We start from the raw sequence: 24,928 nt of genomic DNA, 5'->3' as shown, positions 1-24,928 counted from the left end.
AATGACAACTTTGTAAAGCTCATTTCCTGGTATGACAGTGAATACAGCTATAGTAACAGGGTGGGGGAGCTCATGGCCTACATGGTCTCCAAGGAGTAAGAAACCCTGGACCACCCACCCCAGTCTAGCAAGAGAGAAGTCCTCGGCTCCCAACACAGACACTGAGCATCTCTCTCACAATTTCCATCCCAGACTCCCATAATAACAGGAGAGGCTTAAGGAGCCCTCCTTATTCTCTTGAATACCATCAATAAAGTTCACTGCACCAAAAGAAAAAAAAAAGGTCAATTTGCATTCTTCTACATGCTGACCTCTAGTTGAATCAGAACCATTTGTTGAAAATGCTGCCCTTTTTCCACTGGAAAGTTTTAGCTCCTTTGTCAAAGATCAAGTGACGATAGGTATGTGCGTTAATTTCTGGGTCTTCAATTCTATTCCATTGATCTACTTGCCTGTTTCCGTACCAATACCATGCAGTTTTTATCATGACTGCTCTGGAATACAGCTTGAGGTCAGGGATGGTAAGTTCCCCAGGAGTTCCTTTTTTGCTATCCTGGGATTTTGGATATTCCAAATGAATTTGCAAATTGCTCTAACTCTATGAAGAATTGAGTTGGAATTTTGATGAGGATTGCATTGAATCTGCAGATTGCTCTTGGCAAAATGGCCATCTTTACTATATTAATCCTGCCAATCCATGAGCATGGGAGATCTTTCCACCTTCTGAGATCTTCAATTTCTTTCTTCAGAGATTTGAAGTATTGTCATACAGATCTTTCACTTGCTTAGTTAGAGTCACACCGAGGTATTTTATATTATTTGTGGCTATTGTGAAGGGTGTCGTTTTCCTAATTTCTTTCTCAGTCTGTTTATCTTTGTGTAGAGGAAGGCTACTGATTTGTTTGAGTTAATTTTATATCCAGCCACTTTGCTGAAGTCATTTATCAGCTGTAAGAGTTCTCTGGTGAAATTAAATCAAAACAACCCTGAGATACCAGTTAGAAAGGCTAAGATCAATAACTCAGGAGACAGTAGATGCTAGTGAGGATATTGAGAAAGAGGAACACTCCTCCATTGTTGGTGGGATTGCAAGCTCTGGAAATCAGTCTGGTGGTTCCTCAGAAAACTAGACATAGTACTACCGGAGGGCCCAGTTATATCACTCCTGGGCATATACCCAAAAGATGCTCCAACATATAACAAGGACACATGCTCCACTATGTTCATAGCAGCCTTATTTATAATAGCCAGAAGCTGGAAAGAACCCAGATGTCCTTCAATAGAGGAATGGATACAGAAAATATGGTACATTTACATAATGGAGTACTACTCAGCTATTAAAAACAATGACTGTATGAAATTCTTAGGCAAGTGGATGGAACTAGAAAATATCATCCTGAGGAATACCTAAGAAAAAAAATTCACAGATCATATGAAGTTCAAGAAGAAGGAAGACCAAAATGTGGATGCTTCATTCCTTCTTAGAAGGAAGAACAAAATACTCATGGGAGGAAATACAGGGACAAAGAGTGGAGCAGGGACTGAAGAAAAGGTCATCCAGAAACTGTCCTACTTGGGGATCCATCTCATATGCAGCCACCAAACCTAGTCACTATTGCTGACGCTAAGAAGTGCTTGCTGACAGGAGCCAGATATGGGTGGCCCCTGAGAGACTCTGCCAGAGCCCTTCTAATACAGATGAGGATGCTTGCAGCTAACCACTGGACTGAGCATGGGGACCCCAATGGAGGAGTTAGAGAAAATACTGAAGGAGCTGAAGGGGTTTGCAACACCATAGGAGGAACAACAGTATCAACCAATCAGACCCCAATCTTAGGGACTAAACCACCAACCAATGAGTACACATGGAGGGACCCATGACTCCAGACACATATGTAGCAGAGGCTGGCATTGTCCAGCATCAATAGGAAGAGAAGCCCTTGTGAAGGCTTGTTTCCCCAGTGCAGGGCGTTGAGGTGGGGGAGGGAGCATCCTCACAGAAACAGGAGGAGGAGGACGGGTTATGGGGGTGGGGCGGGGGAAGGGGATAACATTTGAAATGTAAATATATAAAATATCCAAGAAAAATAAAATTAAAAAAATTTTAAATGTGGGTAAAAAAGATAAACAAAAATAAAAATAAATAGGGAAATAAAAATTGAAAATCTGAAAGAAAAAAAAAGTTCATAATAAGAAAGGCCATGGGTAGCATTTGGCATAAGCTCCTAAGTGAGAGTACTATATCTTCAGACGTCTATGACAGAAGACCGTTAGATGAGACACAGGGTTTCTTATCATCCAACCTGAGTTACTACTTCATTTTAGATCATGAACACTTCACACATCACCTTAATGAGCTTAAAGCAAATCCTGCATGACATAAATTTTAAAGTAAGCGAAGGTCATGAAAAGTATGGAACAGAACAAAGTACTGGTGTTTTAGAAAGTGTATATTCCATCTTTCCAAGGTTTAGGAATCTCCGTTTGCAACAATACAGTGTCCGACAGCTCTATCAAGAGCTATGGATGCCTGACTGTGTTGATATAGATTATCTAATCTGGTTCACATAACAGTTGTGAAATTGGCAGATCAATGTTTTTATGATGAAACAAAGAAGAACACAAGGTTCCAAGAGTAAGTTTTGTAACCAAGGATGGTACCTGAGGAAGTGGGAGAATTATGCCACTCCCATCCTCAGATTGCTGCTATTTCTACAGTGCTGGCCACCTCGGCCCCTCCCCAACCGCTACTCATTCTTATACCTCAGCACAAGCAACAAGGCAGTAATGCCGTATCTTCAAGTACAAAAAGTCTTATCAAAACATTTCCCTCCAAATCACAGTCCTGCCCTCTGAGTCCCTGAATGAATGTCTCAAAAACCTTTATAGGTTGGGACTACTTTGGTCTTGTGTGACACTTACATTCACAATGTGGTCGGAAAAGGGAAAGACAGTATTCTCCTCAGTGAAAGCCCAGAAACATTGTAACAAGCATCAGAATCTCTAAATCCATTCACTCCACTGTGCAGTAAAGTATTGACCAAAAATCAGAAGAAACTCAAAAGCATGAACATAACGGCAGTGAGGGAGGGGGAGCACCTCCAGATGACAGACATGCTGGTCACTTCTAATACATGTGAGTTGTGGGGTTTGCTTTGAGTTCAACTTTTAAGAGTCCTTGAGGCCAGGTATGGTGGTGTATGCCTTTATTCCCAGTACTCAAGAGGCAGAGGGAGTAAGTTCTAGACCAGCCAGTGCTCTATAGTGAGGCTGTCTCAAAAGAATGACAAGAACTGGGAAGGATGAGAGCTCTATTTTTCTCTTTGCTAAGTGCATCAAGTATCTGTGAATCTTAAAGTTTAGGGGGAAAACTAAATCCTTTGCCTTCAAAATCTTCTTTTCTTGTCAGTACAATAAGCCACATGGACACACTTGCACATAGGAAAGTTAAAAGTCCTTATCAATAACACCATGAAAGCATAGGCAAAGCAGGATTGATCATTCTCCTGACTTGGAACTTCAGCAGCAAACACACAGAGTCTTTAAAATCAGCTGAATTCATATGCTAGTTTTTCAACTGTGGATACATATTAAGTAAAAGAATCATAAAAAAACCAAAACAACCCTGACATCCCAGCCCTGCTCCAGACATGTGAGAAAATAAAGGAGGAACGAACTGGCTGGTTCTAGAACTCAACTAGAACTAAGAACCTTTGGTCCACACCTTTGGTGTGGTGGCAAATGTCCACAATCCTAGCTGAGGATGGAGGAGGTGAGAATGAGTTATTGAGATACTGTCTCAAGGTGGGGGAAGGAAGGAAGGAAGGAAGTCTATTGCCTTATTACCCATTTTCAAATTTGACACCACCAAAATGTATTTTCACATCAAAAATTATGCAGAGAACTAGAACTAAAAGTCACAATAGCCAAAAAAAAAAAAAAAAAAAAAAAAACTGGAATTTTACAATTTGAGTGATTTTATTATTTAGCTTTAAGAACTATTCTTAATCACAGTTATATCACACAAAAGACTAGGCATTGAAAAGCAGGAAAAACATTTATATTTAATGCTCATAGTAGTGGCTTAAGTATTAGACAACATAAAATTTTAATCTTCACCTGAACAGTGGTTGATCTTGTTAAATACTTGCTTTTTGGAATTTTCCCACAGCCATAAGGATAAAAATCAAATAAAGAAACCAGAAGTGCAAGGCAGTATCTGGTCACTTCGGCAGGGAGTTCCCAGAAGCATTACTGCAACCTATTGCTCCCTTCTTACTCACCACAGCACTACTAAAGAGGATATTGCTACCTCCCCACCTTAACTGCCTTATGTGTGGCTCCTGTGACAGCTGGAGTCAACAGAGATAAGTTTGGCTTCTGGAACAACTGAAATGCCAACTTTATTTTTAAAGTTACTATAAATGCTTGCTTCCACATTATCTGATTCTAAAAATTTTGCAAGAGATGCATATTGGTTAAAGTTAGAGAATGAGTAACAAACCTGGTCTAAGCTATATGCTTAAGCAAATATGACAAACAGAAACAAGCTGTACATACTTTTAACAGGTCAATGAAAATCTACTCATTTGAGGGGGCTTACTAAAACTCTTCAGACAAAAATGAAAGACAATTTAAAATCCTTTTCATCTGCCAATTAGCCGAGGTACCCAGCTGGGGAAGATCTCATAGATACTCTTTGCTCCATGAGTGCTGATCAACATCTGCTTCAGAAAGGACACGGAGCTGTTCAGGGTCGAAACAAACTTAGATTGTTTCCATTTCTAGATCACTGAGCTGCAGGCACACTCGTCAGGGAAGTGGAATAAACTTACATGATTTATTGTAGACTGGACAGCCTTAACATAATGGTTTAGTTCTCGATCCATTTTAGCAAATTCAACCATGGCCTTGTCCATACTGTACTCACTACTCACTTCAGCTGAAAGAGAAAAAGAAGCCATGATTATTGTTTTCTACTTCAAATGCCACATCTGGAAAAAGTTCAAACAATAAAATCATCCAAAGGCTATTTTGTAAAAGTACTGCACTTTTCTTCAAAATCTGGTCAACAATCGACTTTGTCGATTTGTCTGTTCCTCCCTTTCCAGAGCATCCTAGGGGTTGGAGAGCGATTTATGGGTATTTGCCTCTTTCATGTGACATCCTGCTCTTTTTTTCCTCACCTCTGTTCTTTCATAGAATGAGACAAATTCCTATGATTTTCCTAGCCCACTGCGTCTGACACACACACAAATCCACTATATTGTTATTACAAAGGAGAACTAAGGATTTAAAACAAAATGTGCTGCAAAATATTAAGTTCTGGTCTCTGAGCCTTCTGCAATACATCAAGAGGACAGGCACCAATCTTACTGCACACTCCATGATCCTTCCTTCTCAGGATCACTGTCGCCATTCCTTCTAACGATTTCTCCCCCCTTATGGTACACTGCTCTTCACCTGTGTTTTTCAGCTCCTCCGGACATCCTCCGGGCTCTAGAGCCATAGCTGAGGCTGCCTGTAGGTCACAAATGGTCCCCGTAGATCCTTCCTTAGGCTTTAAGGTTTATTACTAAAACCTGGCTGGGGCAAACTGGAGAAAGAAAAAGTCACACTACCCAGAAGTTCTTTGTCACTAGACTCCACAGCATATATTTCCACCATCAAAAGTCCCCAACCTAGGGCTAGAGAGATGATTCAGACATTCAGAGTACATACAGCTCTTGTCGTGGATCTGAGCTCAGTTCTCAACTCTCACAAGAGGTAGCACACAACTGCTTGAAACTTCAGGGACTGGAAGATCTGATACCCTCTCCTGGCTTCCTTAGGCACCTGCACTCACATGCACACAGGCTCTCCTTCCCACCACACACCCAATCCCACATACACATAATTAAAAATAAAATACATCTTTTAAAAATTGCCCCATTTAGCCAGATCTAGTGGCACAGGCAGGTAACCCCAGCACTCAGGATGCTGAAGAAAGAGGTAGGAATTTAAGGTCAGCTTGGTATACTTTACCTCATCTCTCAACACTCCCACCCAACACACACACACACCACACACATACACACACACAACACACACAACACACACACAACACACAACACACACACACAACACACAACACACACACCCAACACACACAACACAACACACACACACACACACACACAACACACAAAACAACACACAAACACACAACACATAACACACACACAACACACAACACACACAACACACACACACAACACACACATAACACACAAACACACAACACATAACACACACACACAGAGTTTCACAAAAACCTACAATTCACCAAATTATATCTGAACATCCTTCTAGAAGTGAGCTCAAATCCCATCTGTTCTGAAAGTATACGAACTTAGAAGCAACTATTTGCTTAATTTATCTTAACACCTACTCTGCCTATTTTGGCACCATAAGTAATCATGCCTTTCTTAGTCCCATTTTCCCATTTCTCCATAGACATGAATGGTGTATTAGCATTCCGAGATCCAATGAAGAGTTACAGAATTGATATTTCTTCTGTATTTTCCTAGGATCATTATTTCCTAAATCTGGAAGTGACCTATATTATATTCTGTTGAATTAAAATAAAGAAAACATATGGTGTATACTCATTTGTCTACTCTATTTTCACTATGATCTTTTTTTCCATCAGAAAAAAAGAAATACCAATACTGGGTAGGGGTAGAAGGCAGAATCACATAAAGATGTGAAAATCCTGAGAATGAGAATCTAAGACAGGGCTTCAATGTACCCTTTTCTGCAGGACTGGTACGGGAAGTAATGACCATGAGGGGACAGAACACAGATGTACAGTGATACAAACTGCTGTAACAGTTAACGAATGCTTCATTAGGCACCAGCCCTATGCACAGCATATTGTATTTGTGGTACAGCCTACAGTACCATATCGGGCTAAGTGAGACAGGTGGTTGGTTGTTCTGTTTGTTCAATACTGGGGATTAAATCCAGGGTCTCACACATACTAGGCAAGAATTTTATCACTGAGCTACATCCCCAGCCCTTTAAATTGCCCTGACTGGTCTTGAATTTGCTATGTAGCCCAAATGGGTCTTGAATCAGGGCTCTTCTTGCCTTGGCTTCCAACATAGCTGTTATTACAGGGTCATACCACCAGACCAATCAAAGATGGGTAGTTTTTACTTGTTTTTTACACAGAAGAAAGCTAAAATACCATATTCTAAGCAATACTGGTACCAAGCAGCAACAGTACCAAACAGAAGAATGAAACTTCCAACTCTGACTTTCTAATGGTAAAACAAAGATGCTACTCTGTTGGACAAAATGGAATTTGAATATGATAAAGACACCAACTCCTTCACAAGTATTTAAGGCGATGTGAGCACATCAGCTCTGCTTCCAGTTTAGACCCTTAGAACAATACTTCTAAGTAGGCCATTGGGAATTTGACTCAGGCTTAGTAGACCTGCTCTGGAGGGTTCTTTCTAAATTCCTCAAATAGAACAAATGGGTAAGAAAAAAAAGTGCTTCCCCCAGGTTAGAAGTACACTAAGTTTTAACACAGGGGAAGCATCTTTTCCCGTCCTCACAGGTAGTTTGAAGTGCTACAACAACAGTCACATCACCCCTTGCACTGCTAGGAGAACATCAGCCAAGTCCGGATGCTGAAAAGTCAAGGGTACAAGAGTCTAAGAGCACTAGCAACCAAGCACACAGACAGAAGCTGCTACAAACTTCTTTTAGGTCACAAAGAGAACCATGGAGAAATGGCTGGGGGAACACAAATCCTACAAAAAAACCTCGTGGTCAGAAATAACCTTTATTACTTATATATCTAGTTGTTCTCCCCCATCTAAACATGGTCTGAGCAGGGTGGGAATATTGAAATTTCTTCCATATGTCATCCTACAAACAATGATTTACTAGAATCAACCCTTTCTTTCAGTAATTGAATGAACCTACATGAAATACATGAACATTGATTCCCAAGCCAATGCACACATGGAGATGACCCATGGAGATAACTCAAGGCCTCTTGGAGAGGCCACCTGGCACCTGGCACCTTAACGAAGAAATTGTTCCAAGAAGTTAAAGTTAGTACAATAATTGGCTGAAATGTCTCCCTACCTCCACCCCAGCAAACCAAGTACAGAGGGCACAGATAATCCCTCTTTGCATTATAAAATTCAAGCTGTCAGTAAACATGCCAGCTTACAGACAGCCTACCCAACAATGTCATGAGAGCTAGTTCTAACAGTGCAAAACCACTGTAGCCTGCACACTCTCATGTGTGTTAGAAGTGTGATTTAGACCAGAAAGAGCCACAAAATAACTCATCCCTTGAAGATAAGTTTCTGTCTTGTTTTTGTTTTTCCTTCTCAGGGGCAAACTCCAAAACAACAAAACCCCCAAAACCAAAGAATAACAGAATCACTGGAAGAGGGCTTCATTTTAGATTGAAATACTCTGATGCTTACATAATTGGAGAAGTCTCTAGCTGGATGAAGCTGGCCTGCTTATGGTTTTCCTAAAGGCAGACAAACCTATAATTATGCAATCTCGGCAGCCACGCTATTCATTAGACACGTCATCTGTTACTCAATGCTAAAATGCACCAACAGCAATAACTCTTACTATTCTCTGCTTTGAAGCGCTGAAAAAGCATTGAAGGTATATTAAGCAGAAATGGGTGACTTAGACTAGAATCAAACCCAACTTCAAACAAAATTTATAGGCTTTAATGAGAGGAAGATAATGGGCTGAGTCGGGAACAAATATGAACGTATGAAGGCAAAACAGTAGCCACTGATGCCAGTTGTCCTGGATGTGGAAGAGCACAGTGAAGTTAGAGACGACTCTGAGAAAGGGGGGAGAGGAGGCAAATAAGCTGCTTTATGGACATGGACTCTCAAGAAAGAATCGCTCCCGAGGTATGGCTAAAAACTGTAGGTGACAAGCATGGTGACATGGTGTCCTTACGTGGCACAGTGGGAGAGCATGAGATTTCTTTCCCCATTCAGTTGCAGTACTGTCCAGGGTTGATTCATGCCTGTTTGTTCAGTATAATTTTCTAGGCCACAGGTTTAAAAGCAGAAGCAGGTGGGGGAAGCAGTTCTTTACCGTGGCATGTCTGAGTCCACCTGGTCATGATCAACAGACTAACCCACTGCCATTCCAGACCAGCAACCAGGTTATTGAGGGAGAGAGGTTAAGAGGCACAGTTCTGGACCTGCTTATTCTAAATAGGGCCTTCCCTAACCACACGGACGCTGTGCCTGCAGCCCATGGTATGCACCTGAGAGGATTAACTTCCCTGAGGTCCAGTTTTAGGGTTTGGGAAATAGAGTTGAAAGTCACCCACAGTCTCTAGGTCTTTACTAGACCAGCCTTCACTGAAACAAACATCAAAATGTAGGCTTGCCTTCCTTGTCTCTCCAAGCAAATCACAAAGACCCTGAACATCGCAACACCTCACATGTCTTTTTGAGGTGCCCTCGTCGAAAGCTCCCTTTGATCTCAGCTATAAGGTCCCCTCTCCAACATCGCTCTACTGTCCAGAAGAGGACCAAGTATCCCCTCCCTTATCAATCCATAAAATCTCTTTGCCTTTACAAGTAGGACAGATGTGCACACACACTAGGGAGGCACACCCTCAAGACAAATGTCACCTACTTATACTTTCCCCCTGCGTATCTGTTCAGTTGAACAGCTTTGTCCATGGACAAGCTGTTTTCTGAAATTTTGTCCTAAACAAATAACAAGAAAACAGTGGGATCAGGTTAATTTTTCTATTCTACAAAGCTACACACAAGCATGTCTGAACAGAAACACAACCAGTTACATGGAGTTGATTAAATTCAACAGCATGTATTTTATTAGTGAATTACCAAGCTAAGACAAAGCAGACATTTAGTGTTGCTAAGGATTGCTGACTATGAGTCAACATGACTCATACACTCAGAAGAATCTGATAAACACTAAATGTCATAAAATACACATACCATTTTGGCAAGGAAGGAGGGTGGCAAAGGGTTGTCTGCCTTTACTTTAAATTTCTTAGAATAAATGGCACACATAGCCATTTCTAAAAACTGGGAATAAATATTTCCAGATCTTTTCAAATGAGATCTTGATTCTTCCATATTTTCTATAAAAAGCATTTACTTTTTTTTTTTTTTGGAGAAATGCAAACAGATGACAGTATAAACAATATTCTCAACTTCTCTGTGTCAAAATCAAACCAAAACCTGAATTCTCTGTAAATCAGCTCCAATTACCTATCTCTAGTGACATATATCTGCATGTCTCCTGGCAGATATTAAGCAATCTACAGTCATCAGGAGATGAATTTAATGACTTACTCACTGCTTGAGCAATCTTTAATAGAAACTTGGTTACTTCTCACTACACTGAACTTCAAAGTTGTAATTATTCCTCCACACAGATATTAGTGTGGTAAAATTAAAACTGAATCCCCATGTTATAACTGCCTCCCACTGGAAGTAAGTATGCAGTATCAGGTGTATGATATAAACTAGTCAGCAGCTGGTTTCTTCCCAAATTCTAGAAGTCCTGGAGGACTTTCTCCCTTCTGCCATCTGCCCACCCCCAACCATCCCATCATATAACAGACATGGGAAGCTTCAAACCACATAACTGAAAGGGCAGCCTGCAATCCAGGTTCAAGACAATCTTGATTACTTCCTTGTAGACTGTGTAGTCTTTGGAAAGACTGTTTCCACACTTCCATAATGGGTGTCAGAATAGTACTGAGGGCTGGAGAGATGGCTGAGTGGTTAAGAGCGGTTGTGATTCTTGCAGGGGACCAGAGTTCAATTCCTAGCTCCCATATGACAGCTCACAAGAGCCTCTAATTCCCGATCCAGGAGATTTGATGCCCTCTTTGGCCTCCATCACACCAGGAATGCATGTGGTGTACACTCATACATGCAGGCAAATATTCATACACATAAAATAAAATACACATCTTTTAAAACAAGGAAAAGATAAAGAATAAAGTTGTTATCTGTTATCCAAGAGCCTGACTTGGAGTGAGCACTAACCATCCATATCTGTAACTAAACCAATACGGAGTAGATAGTTAATCTGCAAATCTAAAAAGCATTTTGCCCTCAGAACTACAAAGTATCAAGTATGTATTAACTTGCGAAGCACCCAGATGAACCATGACTCCAAACCTCAGTGAGCAGTGTTGCAGACACTCCTTTCCAAGTTCACAAACTCCTTTACTTCACAAATGGTTACTGAGCACCTACTACACATCAGGCTGGGGAAATGCCTTAAAGGAAGAGGAACGGCAGCTAAACCACCACAGGACACAAAGAAATTTAGCAGAAGGCCATGGCTGTTCACCACACTGGGGTAGAGGCTAAACAAATGTTTTCACTGCTCCCCATGGAGACTGATTCAGAATTATAATAGTCAAAGAAAAACACTGATGATGAACAAAGAAAGCCATGAATGGAAAAATGAACAACCTTGAATGGGCACTGACTATGTATGAGGATCTGTGAACACACTACTTCTGATCCAACATAAATTGGGCACTATTAAGCATATAATAGAGATAAGGAAATTAACTCCCAGAGAGGTGAAGTCATCTGGCAGGTCATGGAGTTAATAAATGGTAGAGTTATGACTTGAAGTCAGCACCAGAGGCACAAACCACAGTGTATGAACTACCACAGACATAGACAAACATACTTGATACAGAAGTCATGGAGTAATGAATGTGCTGTTCCTTATCTAAGGGCTTTTTGTTGCATCGCCTTCCTGTGAGAGGAAAGGACACAGGGGAAAGAGACTAGTTTAGTTTACTGTGCTCCTCCTCAGACTCAATTTCCCTTCACTATACAGAAGATAGTCCCATGAAACATTTGCTGGCATTCCATAAACCACCATGGCAAAGGTGTTACAAATCACAGAAATGAATGCTGCCAGTTACTAAAGCACCATAGGCTCCTCTCATCTTAAAACACGCCCTTAGCCTCTCTTGGTTCTCTCGGGGTTTGAGGGTCAAACACGTTCCCCACATCTCCACCCTCGATTTCTTCCTACTAGCCTGGAAAGAAGTGGTGAGTTCTAGGCAGGAAGCAATATTCACAGCAGCATTTCCCAACTAATAACATTTCTGTCTGGGCCAAGTCTTATCTACACGGTGAGACTTGCAGACCCAGGAAAGAGGCTTAAGGAACAGAGTTTGGCTTTGATTCTGGTCCAACACCAAAGCACCTGCAATGAATTTCTGGCTATAAAGACAAAAAGGAATCTCTTCTGAGTAAGGCTACAATGGTTACTGAGAAACTTAGAGGATACTGGTGAATCATCCAACATGATACCTCACAGTGAAAACTGATGGCTATTTCTCTTTATTAATCATACTTTCTAATATTCTCAATATAAATTTATCTCACTTAAGCTAGCAAATGCTGAATCATGTGGTTTACCCACATATTTAAAAGCACTGTTTCAGATTAGTAAAGTATACGGCTGAAAACTGAGATGATACACCAGTGCGGTATCTACAGCCCACAAAGCTCTCTGCGTAGAGTCAACACTGCTATGAGGGCCTGACTGTAACCTCAGGGCTCATCTGTGTACTACATGCCACCCTCTGAAGATGACTACAGACACAGCAAAACAGTCCAAGACAGAATGGAAATAAGGACTCAATGCATGACGCATTAGGAAAAGCGACCTTCATGTCTCCCAGTGAAGTCACACTGTTCTTTAGCTGCCTAGTCTCTATGCACAGGAACACAAAGACTGAGAACAAGGCCTCTTTTAAGTCCAGGATATCTACTCTACAGTATCAGCATAAAGCAAATAAAACCAAATTCCACAGCAGAGCAAGGACAGTGATGCAGGCAAGGCCGAGCAAGCTCAGAGTGTAGTAATGGAGTTTCACTGTTAGCCAACAGTGACTACTACCAAGCATGGTCTCCATGCCTGGCATCTGCTGTTCTGAAGAGAAGCCATAGGGCAGTGCTGTATCTTCTTACAAAGAGCACTGACAAATTTTTACCCCGCTCAGCATGGCCTCAAGAGCACTGACACAACCTCTAGAACTCTGTGTGTGATGAGAAAGTCTGTTCCACAGCTGAACTTCTCCAATTATTGGAGTCCTTCCAGAAAAGTCTAGTTTAGCACCAGACAAAGATAACAATAAATCGGAACTCTTCATGAATTAAATTATTTACACCTCAAGAGTGATTTTATTCTTGCTCTATGTGGTTCATGAAACTACTACAGGCACATTAATTTGTTCTCAATGTAATCGCCCTAAATCAGCAATGATATCCAAGACTGTCTTCCCTTCTTTAAAAATCTCGAACCAGGGCTGGAGAGATGGCTCAGCGGTTAAGAGCACCCAACTGGTCTTCCAGAGGTCCTGAGTTCAATTCCCAGCAACCACATGGTGGCTCACAACCATCTGTAAAGAGATGTGATGCCCTCTTCTGGTGTGTCTGAAGACAGCTACAGTGTACTTATATATAATAAATGAATAAATAAATCTTTTAAAAAAAATCTCGAACCAAAGAAACAATGAATATAGACATTTAAACCTACTAAAAACTTGTCATGGAACTGCTGGTAAGTGAAATAAACTCCTTCAATAATATTTGACCACCTACTACAGTATCTAGTTTGGGAAAACAATTATAATCAAATCTAAAATAAGAAATAAGGAACTATTAATATTCACTGAGCTCCAAGGTACCAATTGTAACACTGTAGCAGTATTTACAAGATGGGAGGATGCAGTGTAGCACAACTCACACACAAGCACCCAGCTAGAGCACCAAACAGAACAAGAACGATTCCAAGATCTAGACCTTGATGTTGCTGTGGCTGCTCCATCCTGGCATCCTCCACATCTCACTAGCCAAGAAGTTCTTCCAACTTTGCCCACCACCATCAACAAGCATCGCCCTAACTGGAGCTGCCAGCTTCTGTCTGGTTTCTCCAGTCACTGTTGTACTTGCTGCACGATCTACTTTGCCAATACCCTTTCTCTCTAATCCTTCTTTGAATTAACCAATTCTTTTTCTTTGATGGTACATTCTTGTTTATTAAAAATCTGCTGCAATACTCTTCCTTCTTAACAATGAGTGAGCAGGTCTGAAGCAACAAAATTTAAAAAAAAAATACAAGAAAACGTTGTTCAGTATTAGCAGAAGAACATGAGAGGTTAACAGCGCAGAGTCCAGAAGCAGATATCACATACATGGACAACTGACCTAACAAATGGACAAAGGCAAGTCACCAGAGGGAAACTTCTGCAAGTGGTGCTGGAACCATGGGCTACTAAAGGGAAAAGAGAAGAAACAGGAGTGAGGAGAACAGCAGGGAACAAAGGGCAAAGACGAAACAGATGCACACCTCATACCTTGTACAAAGTGCAAAACTTAAAACTTTCAGGAAAAAAAAAACTTATAGATGAAAACCTTTTAGACTTAGAAATTTACCCAAAGCACTATTCCTATGAGAAAAAATTGGTAAACTGCATGTCATCAAAATAAAATTGCATGTCTTTAATAATGTTCAGAATATAGACTTGAAGACAATACAGATTATGTATCTGTTGAAGAATCTACACTCAGAATACACAGTATCTTTAGAGTGCAATAAAGAAAAAGAACAGTCCATAACACATAGAGACAAAATACAATAGCAACATCACCGGAGATGAGTGTCAATGAAGCACATGGAAGGATCTCCAGTTCTATTAAAAACTAGGGTGGTGATACAAGCGCAAACAGAGCAGCAAGCCACCACTGACAAGCCACGGAGGCGGCAAGCCCTCTGAGGTCTGGCTTTGCAGAGGGAGCAGGAAACAAAGCCATTATTAACTCCTAGGCAACTAGCTTACAAAAAAAAAAACCCACATTTAATATAATTTACGCTTATCCCAGTGATTCACTCAGACTTTAGAATACAATGTCTCAGTGTCATCGGTATGTTTTTGACGAACTTTCCGTTGGATTTTGAGTCTCAATAAGTGCTATAAGCTGTCCTCACACTCAGGATCCTCCAGCCTTGGCCTCCTGTGTGGTGGAATTACAGGTGTACATGCCTGACACTCACTCATTACAATTTTTATGTAAAATGTGGAAACAGTCCCTTTTAGCGAATAATAATTTATATTAATATATAATAAAATCATTATTTTATTTATATTAATATATAACAAATCATTATTTGTTAATAAAACAAAGATCAACACTCCCCCACACACACAAAAAGCAAAGAAATAAAGATTCAAACAAAAGCCAGCAGCTAAGAGTCACTTGTCAGTTTGCTGCTTTCTATTTCATGATTTTGTAGGTCAGTGGTTCTGAGTACTGACCGGTCAAGAGCATCTGCTCTGCCTACAAAACTGTTAGAAACAACAACCACAGTCCTACACCAGAGGCTGGTGGCAATCCTGGGGTACAAGCTAAGAGCAGACAGGGACAAAAGCAATCTGTATCTTTACAAGTCCTACAGGCAGTCTGTCCTAATGCACAGGAAGATGTTGTTCTAACACGTGATTTACAGTTGGAGTCACAGACTACCTTTTGTCGTACATTCTTTTCTTAATAGAAATAAGACAAAAAAATAAAATAAAATCATTGCTTTCAACAAACCTAGAACTCAATGAGCTCTTCTCTATTTTTATGCTAACTTATTTTAGGCCTTTATTAAACTAGAAAAACTAAGATTGGGTGTAAAAACCCATAAATAATGCATTCTACAACAGTGTTTGTTTTAAAATAAGCTTTGCTCCTAAATATCCTAGCCATTCACTCATATCTATTTTTGAAACTGCACCCAGCATTCTTCTAAAATCTCTAGATTCGCTTCTAGTTTTAGCTACAAATTGTCACTTTCCAGTGAACATCTGTGAGGCTTTTAATTAGCCTCCCACAAATGGATACATTAAAAAAAATCGAGTTAATTTCTGAAGCTTTTCATAAAGAGAGTATAAAAACAATGAGGATGAGGAAACATAGGAGGCTAAATCAGGCCATCTGAGTCTGTCGGTGATGTGCTCTGAGACTGTGGTTAAACACTGAATCTTTCTGGGGCTCAGCACCCTCATTTAAAAAGAGGGAAATGAAATAAATGGCCTAAAAAAAAAGTCCATTTCAAGCTGAAGTACTGAAAAAGCCGCAATCTTAACCCTAATGTTCTAGAACTGTTGCCCTTCTACATTAATGAGCTATTATAAAATTATTTTCCTTAAGTATTTATCTATACTTTAAATTTTTGAAATTCTTTTAAGATACATGCATCTTTTGGGAGTCCAAGAACCTCCTTCCTAGAGAGTGGGACAAAGAAGAAAATGAATACACACATTCCTAGTTGATGAAGCACCAAATGGCACTAGAAATTTTAAACTTCTTTTTTGATTGGGTTGATTAATTTATCTCTGAGACTGTAGGATGCAACCATAACTCCCTCACCGAAGCTTTGCTTTCACACAGCTGCTAACAACCTAGACTCTAGGTGAGGACTGTGTTTGAGTTCTGGGCCTACCACCAAAGACATTTCTGCAATCCCAAGTTACGATCTAAACTTTATCTATTTTCTTTTCAGAAATTTTCCTATACATTAGATAATTTAAAAAAAAAAAAAGCATTTAGCACAGAACCCAGAATAGACTAAATGGTAAGAATTAGTTAGCTTCCTAATGTTACCAAAGTACAAGACTGGCCTTTTAACCAGACTGTTACCAGAAGTGATCCACAATTCAATTTAGTACACTTCTTTTGGTCAGCTACACACCCAAAGTCAGGGGCTAGGATTCTTAAATGTCAGAATTAATTACTTATGAGACTTGTTTCAAACACATATTACTGAGCTCTACTAAATATAAGTATCCCAAATGCTTTCCCATAGGCTTCTAAAGCCACAGTCAGAGGCATTTTTCTACAGCAATGTCAAAGAGACTCTCTTCCCTCAAGAATGTTCAACATCCTTAGTCATCAGGGAAATGAAAATCAAAACAATTCTGAGGTTCCACCTTACACAAATCAGAATGGCTAAGATCATTCAGATGACAACAGATGCTGGCATGGATGTAGAGAAAGAGGAACATTCCTTCATTGTTGGTGGGATTGCAAACTGGTACAACACTCTGGAAAACAGTCTGGAGGTAGTACTACATGAGGACCCAGCTATACCACTCCTGGGCATATACCCGAAAGATGCCCTACCATACTACAGGGACACGTGCTCTACTATGTTCATAGCAGCCTTATTTGTAATAGCCAGAAGCTGGAAACAACCCAGATGTCCTTAAACAGGGGAATGGATACAGAAAATGTGGTTCATTTACACAATGGAATACTGCTCAGCTATTAAGAACGAGGACATCATGAGACAGGTAAATGGATGGAACTACAATATATCATCCTGAGTGAGGTAATCCAGACCCCAAAGGACATGCATGGTATGCACCACTTGATAAGTGCGTATTAGCCAAAAAGTTCAGAATACCCATGATACAACTCATTGACCATATGAACCTTAACAAGAAGGAAGGCCCAAATGTGGATACCTCGATCCTACTTAGAAGGGGGAACAAAATAATAACGGGAAGCAGAGGGAGTTAAGGACCTGGGTGGAAGAGAGGACGGGGAGGGAAAAAGGGAAGCAGGATCAAGTATGGGGGGAGACAGGAGAGAAGTCCAGAGGGTCAGGAGAATGAATAAAAATAAGCAGCAGTATGGGGTGGAAGGGGACCTGGGGGGAAAATCTCTAGAAAGTCCCAGAAACCAGGAATGTGAGAGGCTCCCAGGACTCAATGGGGATGACCTTAGCCAAAATGCTCAACAGTAGTGGGGAGATGGAACCTAAAGAGACCACATAATAGATAGACATGGCCCCTATTTAAGGCATGGGACCACCCACCCATTTCCAAAATTTTTGATCTAGAATTGTTCCTATCTAAAGGAAACGAAGGGGCAAAAATGGAGCAAAGATTGAGGGAAAGCCCATCTAGAGACTGGCTCAACTTGGGATTCATCCCATGTGCAGGCACCAAACCCCGACACTGACGCCAAGATGTACTTGCAGACAGTAGTCTGACACGGCTGTCCTCTGAGAGGCTCTACCAGCACCTGACTGAGACAGATGCCGATACTCACAGCCAACCATTGGACTGAGGTTGGGAACCCCTATGGAAGAGTTAGGGGAAAGACTGAAGTTGCTGAAGGGGATGACAACCTCATAGGAAGAACAACAGTATCAACTAACTGGACCCCTCAGAGCTCCCAAGGACTAACGCACCAACCAAAGAGCATACATGAGCTGATCTGTGGCCCCCACTACATATGTAGCAGAGGACTGCCTTGTCTGGCCTCAGTGGGAAAGGAAGTGCTTAATCCTGTAGGAACTTGATGCCCCAGGGAAGGGGGATGCTAGTGGGGTGAGGTAGGAGTGGATGAGTCAGAGTTCTCTAGAGAAACAGATCTTATAGAATGAGTGTGTGTGTGTGTGTGTGTGTGAGAGAGAGAGAGAGAGAGAGAGAGAGAGAGAGAGAGAGATTGATTGATTTAATAAAATGCCTTACAGGCTGTGGTCCAACTAGTTCAAAAATAGCTGTCTACCAACAGAAGGTCCAAAAATCCAGCAGTTGTTTAGTCCACAACATTGATATCTCAGCTGGTCTTCCTTATACGTGGGAATCCCAAAGAAGCAGGCTCCAATGCCAGTGAAAGGATGGACTTGTGAAGAACAAGAGCAAGCAGGCAGAAAGCAAGCTTCCTTCTGCCACGTCCTTCATATAGGCTGCCAGCAGAAGGTGTGGCTCTGATTAAAGATGGATCTTCCCCTCTCAAAAGATCTTGATTAAAGGTGAATCTTCCCACCTCCAAGATCCAGATGACAAGTGTGTCCTTGGGCTTCTAATCACTTAAGAAACATCCCTCATGGGTGTGCCTAGCCATTTGAGTTTTAGTTAATTCCAGATGTAGTCAAGGTGACGACTAAGAATAGCCATCACAGTGCCTATAAACGGAAGAACACAGGCAACAATCAGGAATGACAAGATCCTTGGAGAGACTTGACTATGGCAAAAGCTTTTAATCATTTTACAAATGTATGAGACCAAGGATAGCACAGTACTTGGCTAATGTGGGAGAGACCCAGGGTTTTATCACCAGCGCTGCAAAAGCAGAAAAGAAAACAAAAATCATAAAAACATGACAAACCTGCCTGAAAGATATAGGGAGACAGGAATTGACCTACATATCACAGTGGTGTTTGAAACTGTAAGACTAAAGGCAAAAGGAATCATGCAAACCCAGTGAGCTACAGAAGATGTTAATGACTCTGAAACTGATTTAGTTTATTATAGTGGAGCTAAACAAATCAATGGACGGGGATGGTGGGAACCACATCTGTTAATCTTAGGAAAGTGATGTGACAGTCCATCATGAGAGTACTAGAATTTAGCCATGGAGTCCTACAGTTGAGGGTGGATGAAGACAGGACGTTAGCCTGCTAGCATGTGCTTACCAACTCTTCGGAAAGTGGTATTTTGGTAGAAGCCAACCTAGGGCCCAGACCTTAGGTTTAAAACACCGATTTCTAATAAAGAGAACTAGGGCTCTTTGGAGATGTCCTTGAGAATGAACCCAGAGAAGACGATACTCACGCCCCTTTATTAAACACAGATGGTCTCATACAACACAATCTGAATATAGTTTCCCTCCCTCTACTCTTCCCAGTTTCTCCCCACCTTCTTTCCCATACAGGTCCATTTCCTTTTTGTCTCTCATTGGGGGAGAAATGCTTCTAACAGACAACAAAACACAAAACATAGCAAAATAAAATATAACAATAAGAAAAAACCACCATCATATCAAAGTTGGATAAGACAAGCCAACAGAAAAATTAAAGAGCCTGAAGAGAAAGTACAAAAAGACCTTTTCATTTACACATTCAGGACTCCCATACAAGTAAAACTGAAAGCTATAATATATAGTGCAGAGGACCTGGTAGGTCCTGCGATTGCTGATTCAGTCTCTCTAAGTTCCGATGAGCTTTGCTCAGTTGTTTTAGAGGAACTTGTTCTCCTGGTGTCCTCTGTCCTGTCTCCCTTACTCCTTAAGTCTCCTCAGGGTGGGATTCCCTGAGCTCTGAGGGCAGAGATTTAATGAAGATATCTTGTTTAAAGCTGCGTGTTTCAAGGTCTTAGAAAAAAAAAAACAATTTAAAGAATTCAAATGAATTGTGTAGACACTCACCCTTTCAGGAGATAGACCTGACTTTTTCCTTTGAGTGTGGGCAGAGTCAGCTGACTTGCTTCCAAAAGGCAGTAGTACAGAGACAGGTAGGCACAAAAACACTACACATGTAGTAAAGACACCTGGCAAACACTGCCAGGGCCAAGTGGTGTAGGGTAACGTGATGGCTCCCTCACAGGATGTAATTAAGTGTTTGGTTTCTGTCATCTTCTTCTAAAAACATATCACTGTGGTCAACTCATTAGAAAAACATTAAACTCCAACTGAGGGATGTTTCACATGAAGTTCCTTAAAGCTGTCAAACATTTTTTTTTAAGGGAAAAGAAAAAGGTTACACAACTCAAAAAACGACTAAATGCAATGTGGCAGCCAAGACTGGATCCTGGACAATATATTGAAAAAGGACACTAAAAAGATGTTACTAAAACTGGAATTTAGTCTGCAGTAACATACCAATGTTTTATGTAGCTTTGATAAATGTACTATGTGCTAAGGTCTGAACATTAAGGGCACTGAGTAGAGACAGTTGGGAACTCTCATCCCAAGTGCTTATAAGTCTACTATTATTCCAAACGTTAAAAAGGGTACTTTTAAAAAAGGACAGTCTGCAAAATGGGACAAAAGAGACTGCAGAAAAAATTCTGTTATTTAGTAGAATTTTGTTTGCATGTAAATAAGACACTGGTTAGAAAGTATCCAGTGACTTACCCTTGGTATTCAGAATACCAATGAAACACATAGTATGTAGCCAAAGCCTCTGCCCAGTGGCACCATTAAAGTGAAGAGGTTAAGACAACAGAGTAGCATGTGTCTGTACTCGAGCTGGGTAGCTGAGAAAGAGGATCACTTGAGCCCACATAGCTTTGGAGGCTAACCTGGGCAATATAGCAAGACCATAGAGTTCAAAGTAAATCCTGCACAACAAAGGGAATAACTGTTTCAAACCCAGAATAACCACAAAAAGGCAGTCACTTCAAGTCTTCACAGGAAAAAGCAAGCTCAAAAAAAATGAGGCAATCATCTCAGGCTAGTAGATAGAGAATTTGCATTTTAATTTATGGCTGTATTTTTGTAAAAAGTCAATTCTGACCCTAAGGCTCTACAAGATCCATCTTTTCAAATAAAAAAGGCTCAATAATTATAGCAAAAACAAATAACTGACCAGGGAAACATGACTACTATGTGCCAGCTCAGTAAAGAGCATTTTAGATACATTCCTTAATACTTTACGGCAACTCCAAATAAGGCAGGAGTTAGGGAGATGTATCTGAGAGGATAGTTAAGGACCCAACAGATATTCACTGCTACTTTACATTATCACTATTTATAAAGGAAAAAACTACAAAAGCTAAGTCACAATGATACTAAAGTGGGCAGTGCTGAGTTTGAAACCAGTGCATGATTCTGTGGTTCTGAAAGTCCAACATTAGTCCACCCACCCAACCAAAAGATTATCTTCCCTCTGGGGACAGGGAGGACCCTCCCTCTTCATCTCACCCAGGCTTCCTGTATCTTGGACAAAGTTCATTTCTGAAGAAAAGCACTGAAGCTTTCACCACAGGTGGTGGCAACAGCCTGGAAAGGCCCAAGCTGAAGTTAATCTTCAACCTGAACCACTTGCAGTTCCCAAATCTGCCAGGTACTAGGGAACAAGTCTCTATGGTTCTGGGTTGGGGATTTGGCTCAGTGGAAGAGCGCTTGCCTAGTAAGCGCAAGGCCCTGGGTTCGGTCCCCAGCTCCGGAAAAAAAAAAAAAGAAAAGAAAAAAAAAAAAAGTCTCTATGGTTCTCACTCATTTCTGCACATCCTGGGAACAAAGATACCAGTGCCCTTCTGTTTCAGATAATCTTTGCAAGAAAGTTTATGTGATAACAAAACCTCACAAGACTGAGATGATGTCTACTTTCAAAATAATACAGCTAATGTCTTTTTTCAGGGCAAAGGTCAGGCATATTTTCTGCCCACTACAAAAAGCTGAGTCCCCTGAGCCTAAGGTCCCTTAACTGTGACTTCAACCTTTCTGGGCTCTGCCATCAACCCTGTAGTACATGAGGCATAGAGACAGGAAGGCAAACTAGGACAGGCATACTATTTGATGTACAACAATAAAATTCTGCTGTCTCAGACTTAGAGGTCTCTAACCTCTCTAGCACCCATGAAACTTATAGGCAAATTTGTCAGCTTTCATACAGAGAAAATATGCATCAACCTTATCTAGTCTGTGTTTCTAGTACATGAAACAGCTACTCATCTTTAATGCTGCAATGGAATCACAGATTCCATGTGAAGTCTGTCCCAAAGGCTCTCATCTGACAGGTCCCACCAAATACACAGTACCACACTGTTTCTGGGAAAAGGTTTGTATCCCAACACCTTTACAGAACCATACCACTTGCTTATCTGTCTATGATGCCATTCATCAAGCGAGTGCCAGCTCAAAACTCATACTCACTACACATGAATGGAACTGCGTTAAGCCTGATGCTACGCTCTACCAAGAGAAGGTGCACCACTGACAATAGCAAATCCACAAAGCTGGACTCTGGCAAGATCACAACCTTGTATACTTCAATGAACGTTATCAAGAAAGTAAAATGTAGCACACAACAGGAAAAATACCCGCAAATTATGTCTCTTACAGAACTTTCCTTAGAATATATGAAGACCTTAGACACTGAATTTAAAAGTACACAGGATATGAATAGACACTTCTCCAGAGATTTCTCTAAGAGCCCCAAAGCATATGACATCATTACAGAAGTTCTAAGTGAAACCATGCTGAGATACTAACATGAGAATGGACGCTTAGCAGCACAATTAATAGTTATGGTTGCTGCTATGATAAAATACCACGTGACCAAAGCATTATCTGGGCAATGTCCCAGAGGATTTAAGTCCATCACGGCTGGGAGGCATGACATCAGGCAGCCACCTGCAAGCACGGTGCCAGAAGGTGAGAGATCACACTGCAAGGGAGAAGTAGAGAAAGCAATCTGGAAGCCCTGTGACAAACTTCCTCCAGCAAAGCTGCACCTCCTAAACCTCTCCAAACAGCACCACCTTCTGGGGACCAAGTAATTCAAATACCTGAGACTAGGGAGGGCATTTCTCATTCAAACCACAACTCCAACAGTAATTTAGTAATATTAATAACCCGCCAACTGTAGATCTACAAAGTGTGGCATAGCTGCATAATGGAGTACTAAATCATAAAAACAAATGAAGTGCTAACTGATTAACTGTTGATGGGTGTAACAATGCAGATGAACCTTGCTTGAAAACAAGAAGACTCCAACCACAAAACCCCACATTTTATATAAAATTCATTTCTAAATGAAATGTCCACAATAGGTAAGCCTACAGCTACAGTGTCATAGTAGATTAGTAGCTCCTGGAGAGAGTGGTGTGCAATAGCTGAAGAATACAAGGTCTGCCTCCTTTCTTTCCCCTCCCTCATGTCCTTTCTTGTTGGTCTCTCCTCCCATCATTATACAGCCCAGGTTGTCTTTGAACTCACAATACTCCTGGCTTCAGCTTTTTGACTGCTGAAATTTTAAGTATATACCACCACTCCTGGCCAGGGGTCATGGTTTTGAATTAATGATTGTGGTAATAGTTATGTGTATCCATGAATATACTAAAAAACACTACAATATACATTTAAGATGAGTAGATAATAAAGTGGGTGAATTACAAAGTTACAACAATTAAAAAGCTAATAGACTTTCAGAGCACTGAAGGAAAGACTAAAAGAAAACTAGATTGATATGGTAGTTTGAATAGAAATGACCCATACATGCATGTGTTTGAATGCATGGCCTATAGGGATTAGGTGTGGTCTTGGGGGACTGTGTTGTTGGAAGTGGGTTTGAGGTCTCAGAAGCTCAAGCTATGCCTAGTAGATCAGTTCACTTCCTGCTCCCTGCCAATCCAGATGTAGAACTCTCAACTCCTTCTCCAGTACCATGTCTGCTGCATGCTGCCATTTTTCCTGCCATGACAGTAATGGACTAAACTTCTTAAACTGGAAACCAGTCCCAATTAAATGTTTTCCTTCATAAGAGTTGCCATGGTCATGGTGTCTCTTCACAGCAATAAAGCCCTAATTAAGACAATTATGAATATGGAAAATTCCATTAAAACAAATTTTAAACAAACACTGCCAATAAAATTGTTTTTAAAAAGGATCTACACCCCATACTTATAAATGTATTATTTACTAACTTCTTAAATGTTTATACAAGCTGATATACACGCAGACGTGTGTGTGTGTGTGTGTGTGTGTGTGTGTGTGTGTGTGTATGTGTATGCCCATACAAAAGTCATTGTCTGTTGTACATTAGTGTGTGTTATATACATTCAATCTAGCACCACAGAAGCTAATGGGATAAGAAAGTACTCTGCGGCTTCAGGTAAAGCTACTTTACCCCTCTGGCTCTAGCTACCTCCTCTATCAAATGCCAGGCTGTTTTCATAACGCTGTTGAGAGAGAACATGTCTGGAATAAGGTGTGTAAGCAGCAGAATTAACTTTAGATTACTAGCAGAGCACTTGCCAGAGAGAGAGAGTGAATGAATACAGTGAGACTCACTTTAGAAAATGTACCAGGTTTTTGCAAAATAAAGCATTAAAATACATAAGCTTCAGTATAGA

General features: G+C 40.7%; 1 protein-coding gene across 6 annotated transcripts in view; it reads right to left on the bottom strand.

The window, feature by feature from the left end:
• Nsmce2 (NSE2 (MMS21) homolog, SMC5-SMC6 complex SUMO ligase) overlaps positions 1-24,928 on the bottom strand; it is a 213,562-nt gene that overhangs the window by 169,536 nt on the left and 19,098 nt on the right. For all 6 annotated transcript variants that reach the window (XR_004389413.1, XM_032915890.1, XM_032915892.1 and 3 more), the window contains exon 2: positions 4,836-4,942. Coding sequence is in view for 5 of the 6 variants with exons in the window: in XM_032915890.1 (XP_032771781.1) it covers positions 4,836-4,942 (107 nt within the window). In the remaining variant the exon portion in view is untranslated. The remainder of the gene's footprint in view (positions 1-4,835; positions 4,943-24,928) is intronic.

Source organism: Rattus rattus, chromosome 1, assembly GCF_011064425.1.
Source record: "Rattus rattus isolate New Zealand chromosome 1, Rrattus_CSIRO_v1, whole genome shotgun sequence".
Classification (NCBI taxonomy): Eukaryota; Metazoa; Chordata; class Mammalia; order Rodentia; family Muridae; genus Rattus; species Rattus rattus.
This window is presented reverse-complemented; position numbering and strand designations above follow the sequence as displayed.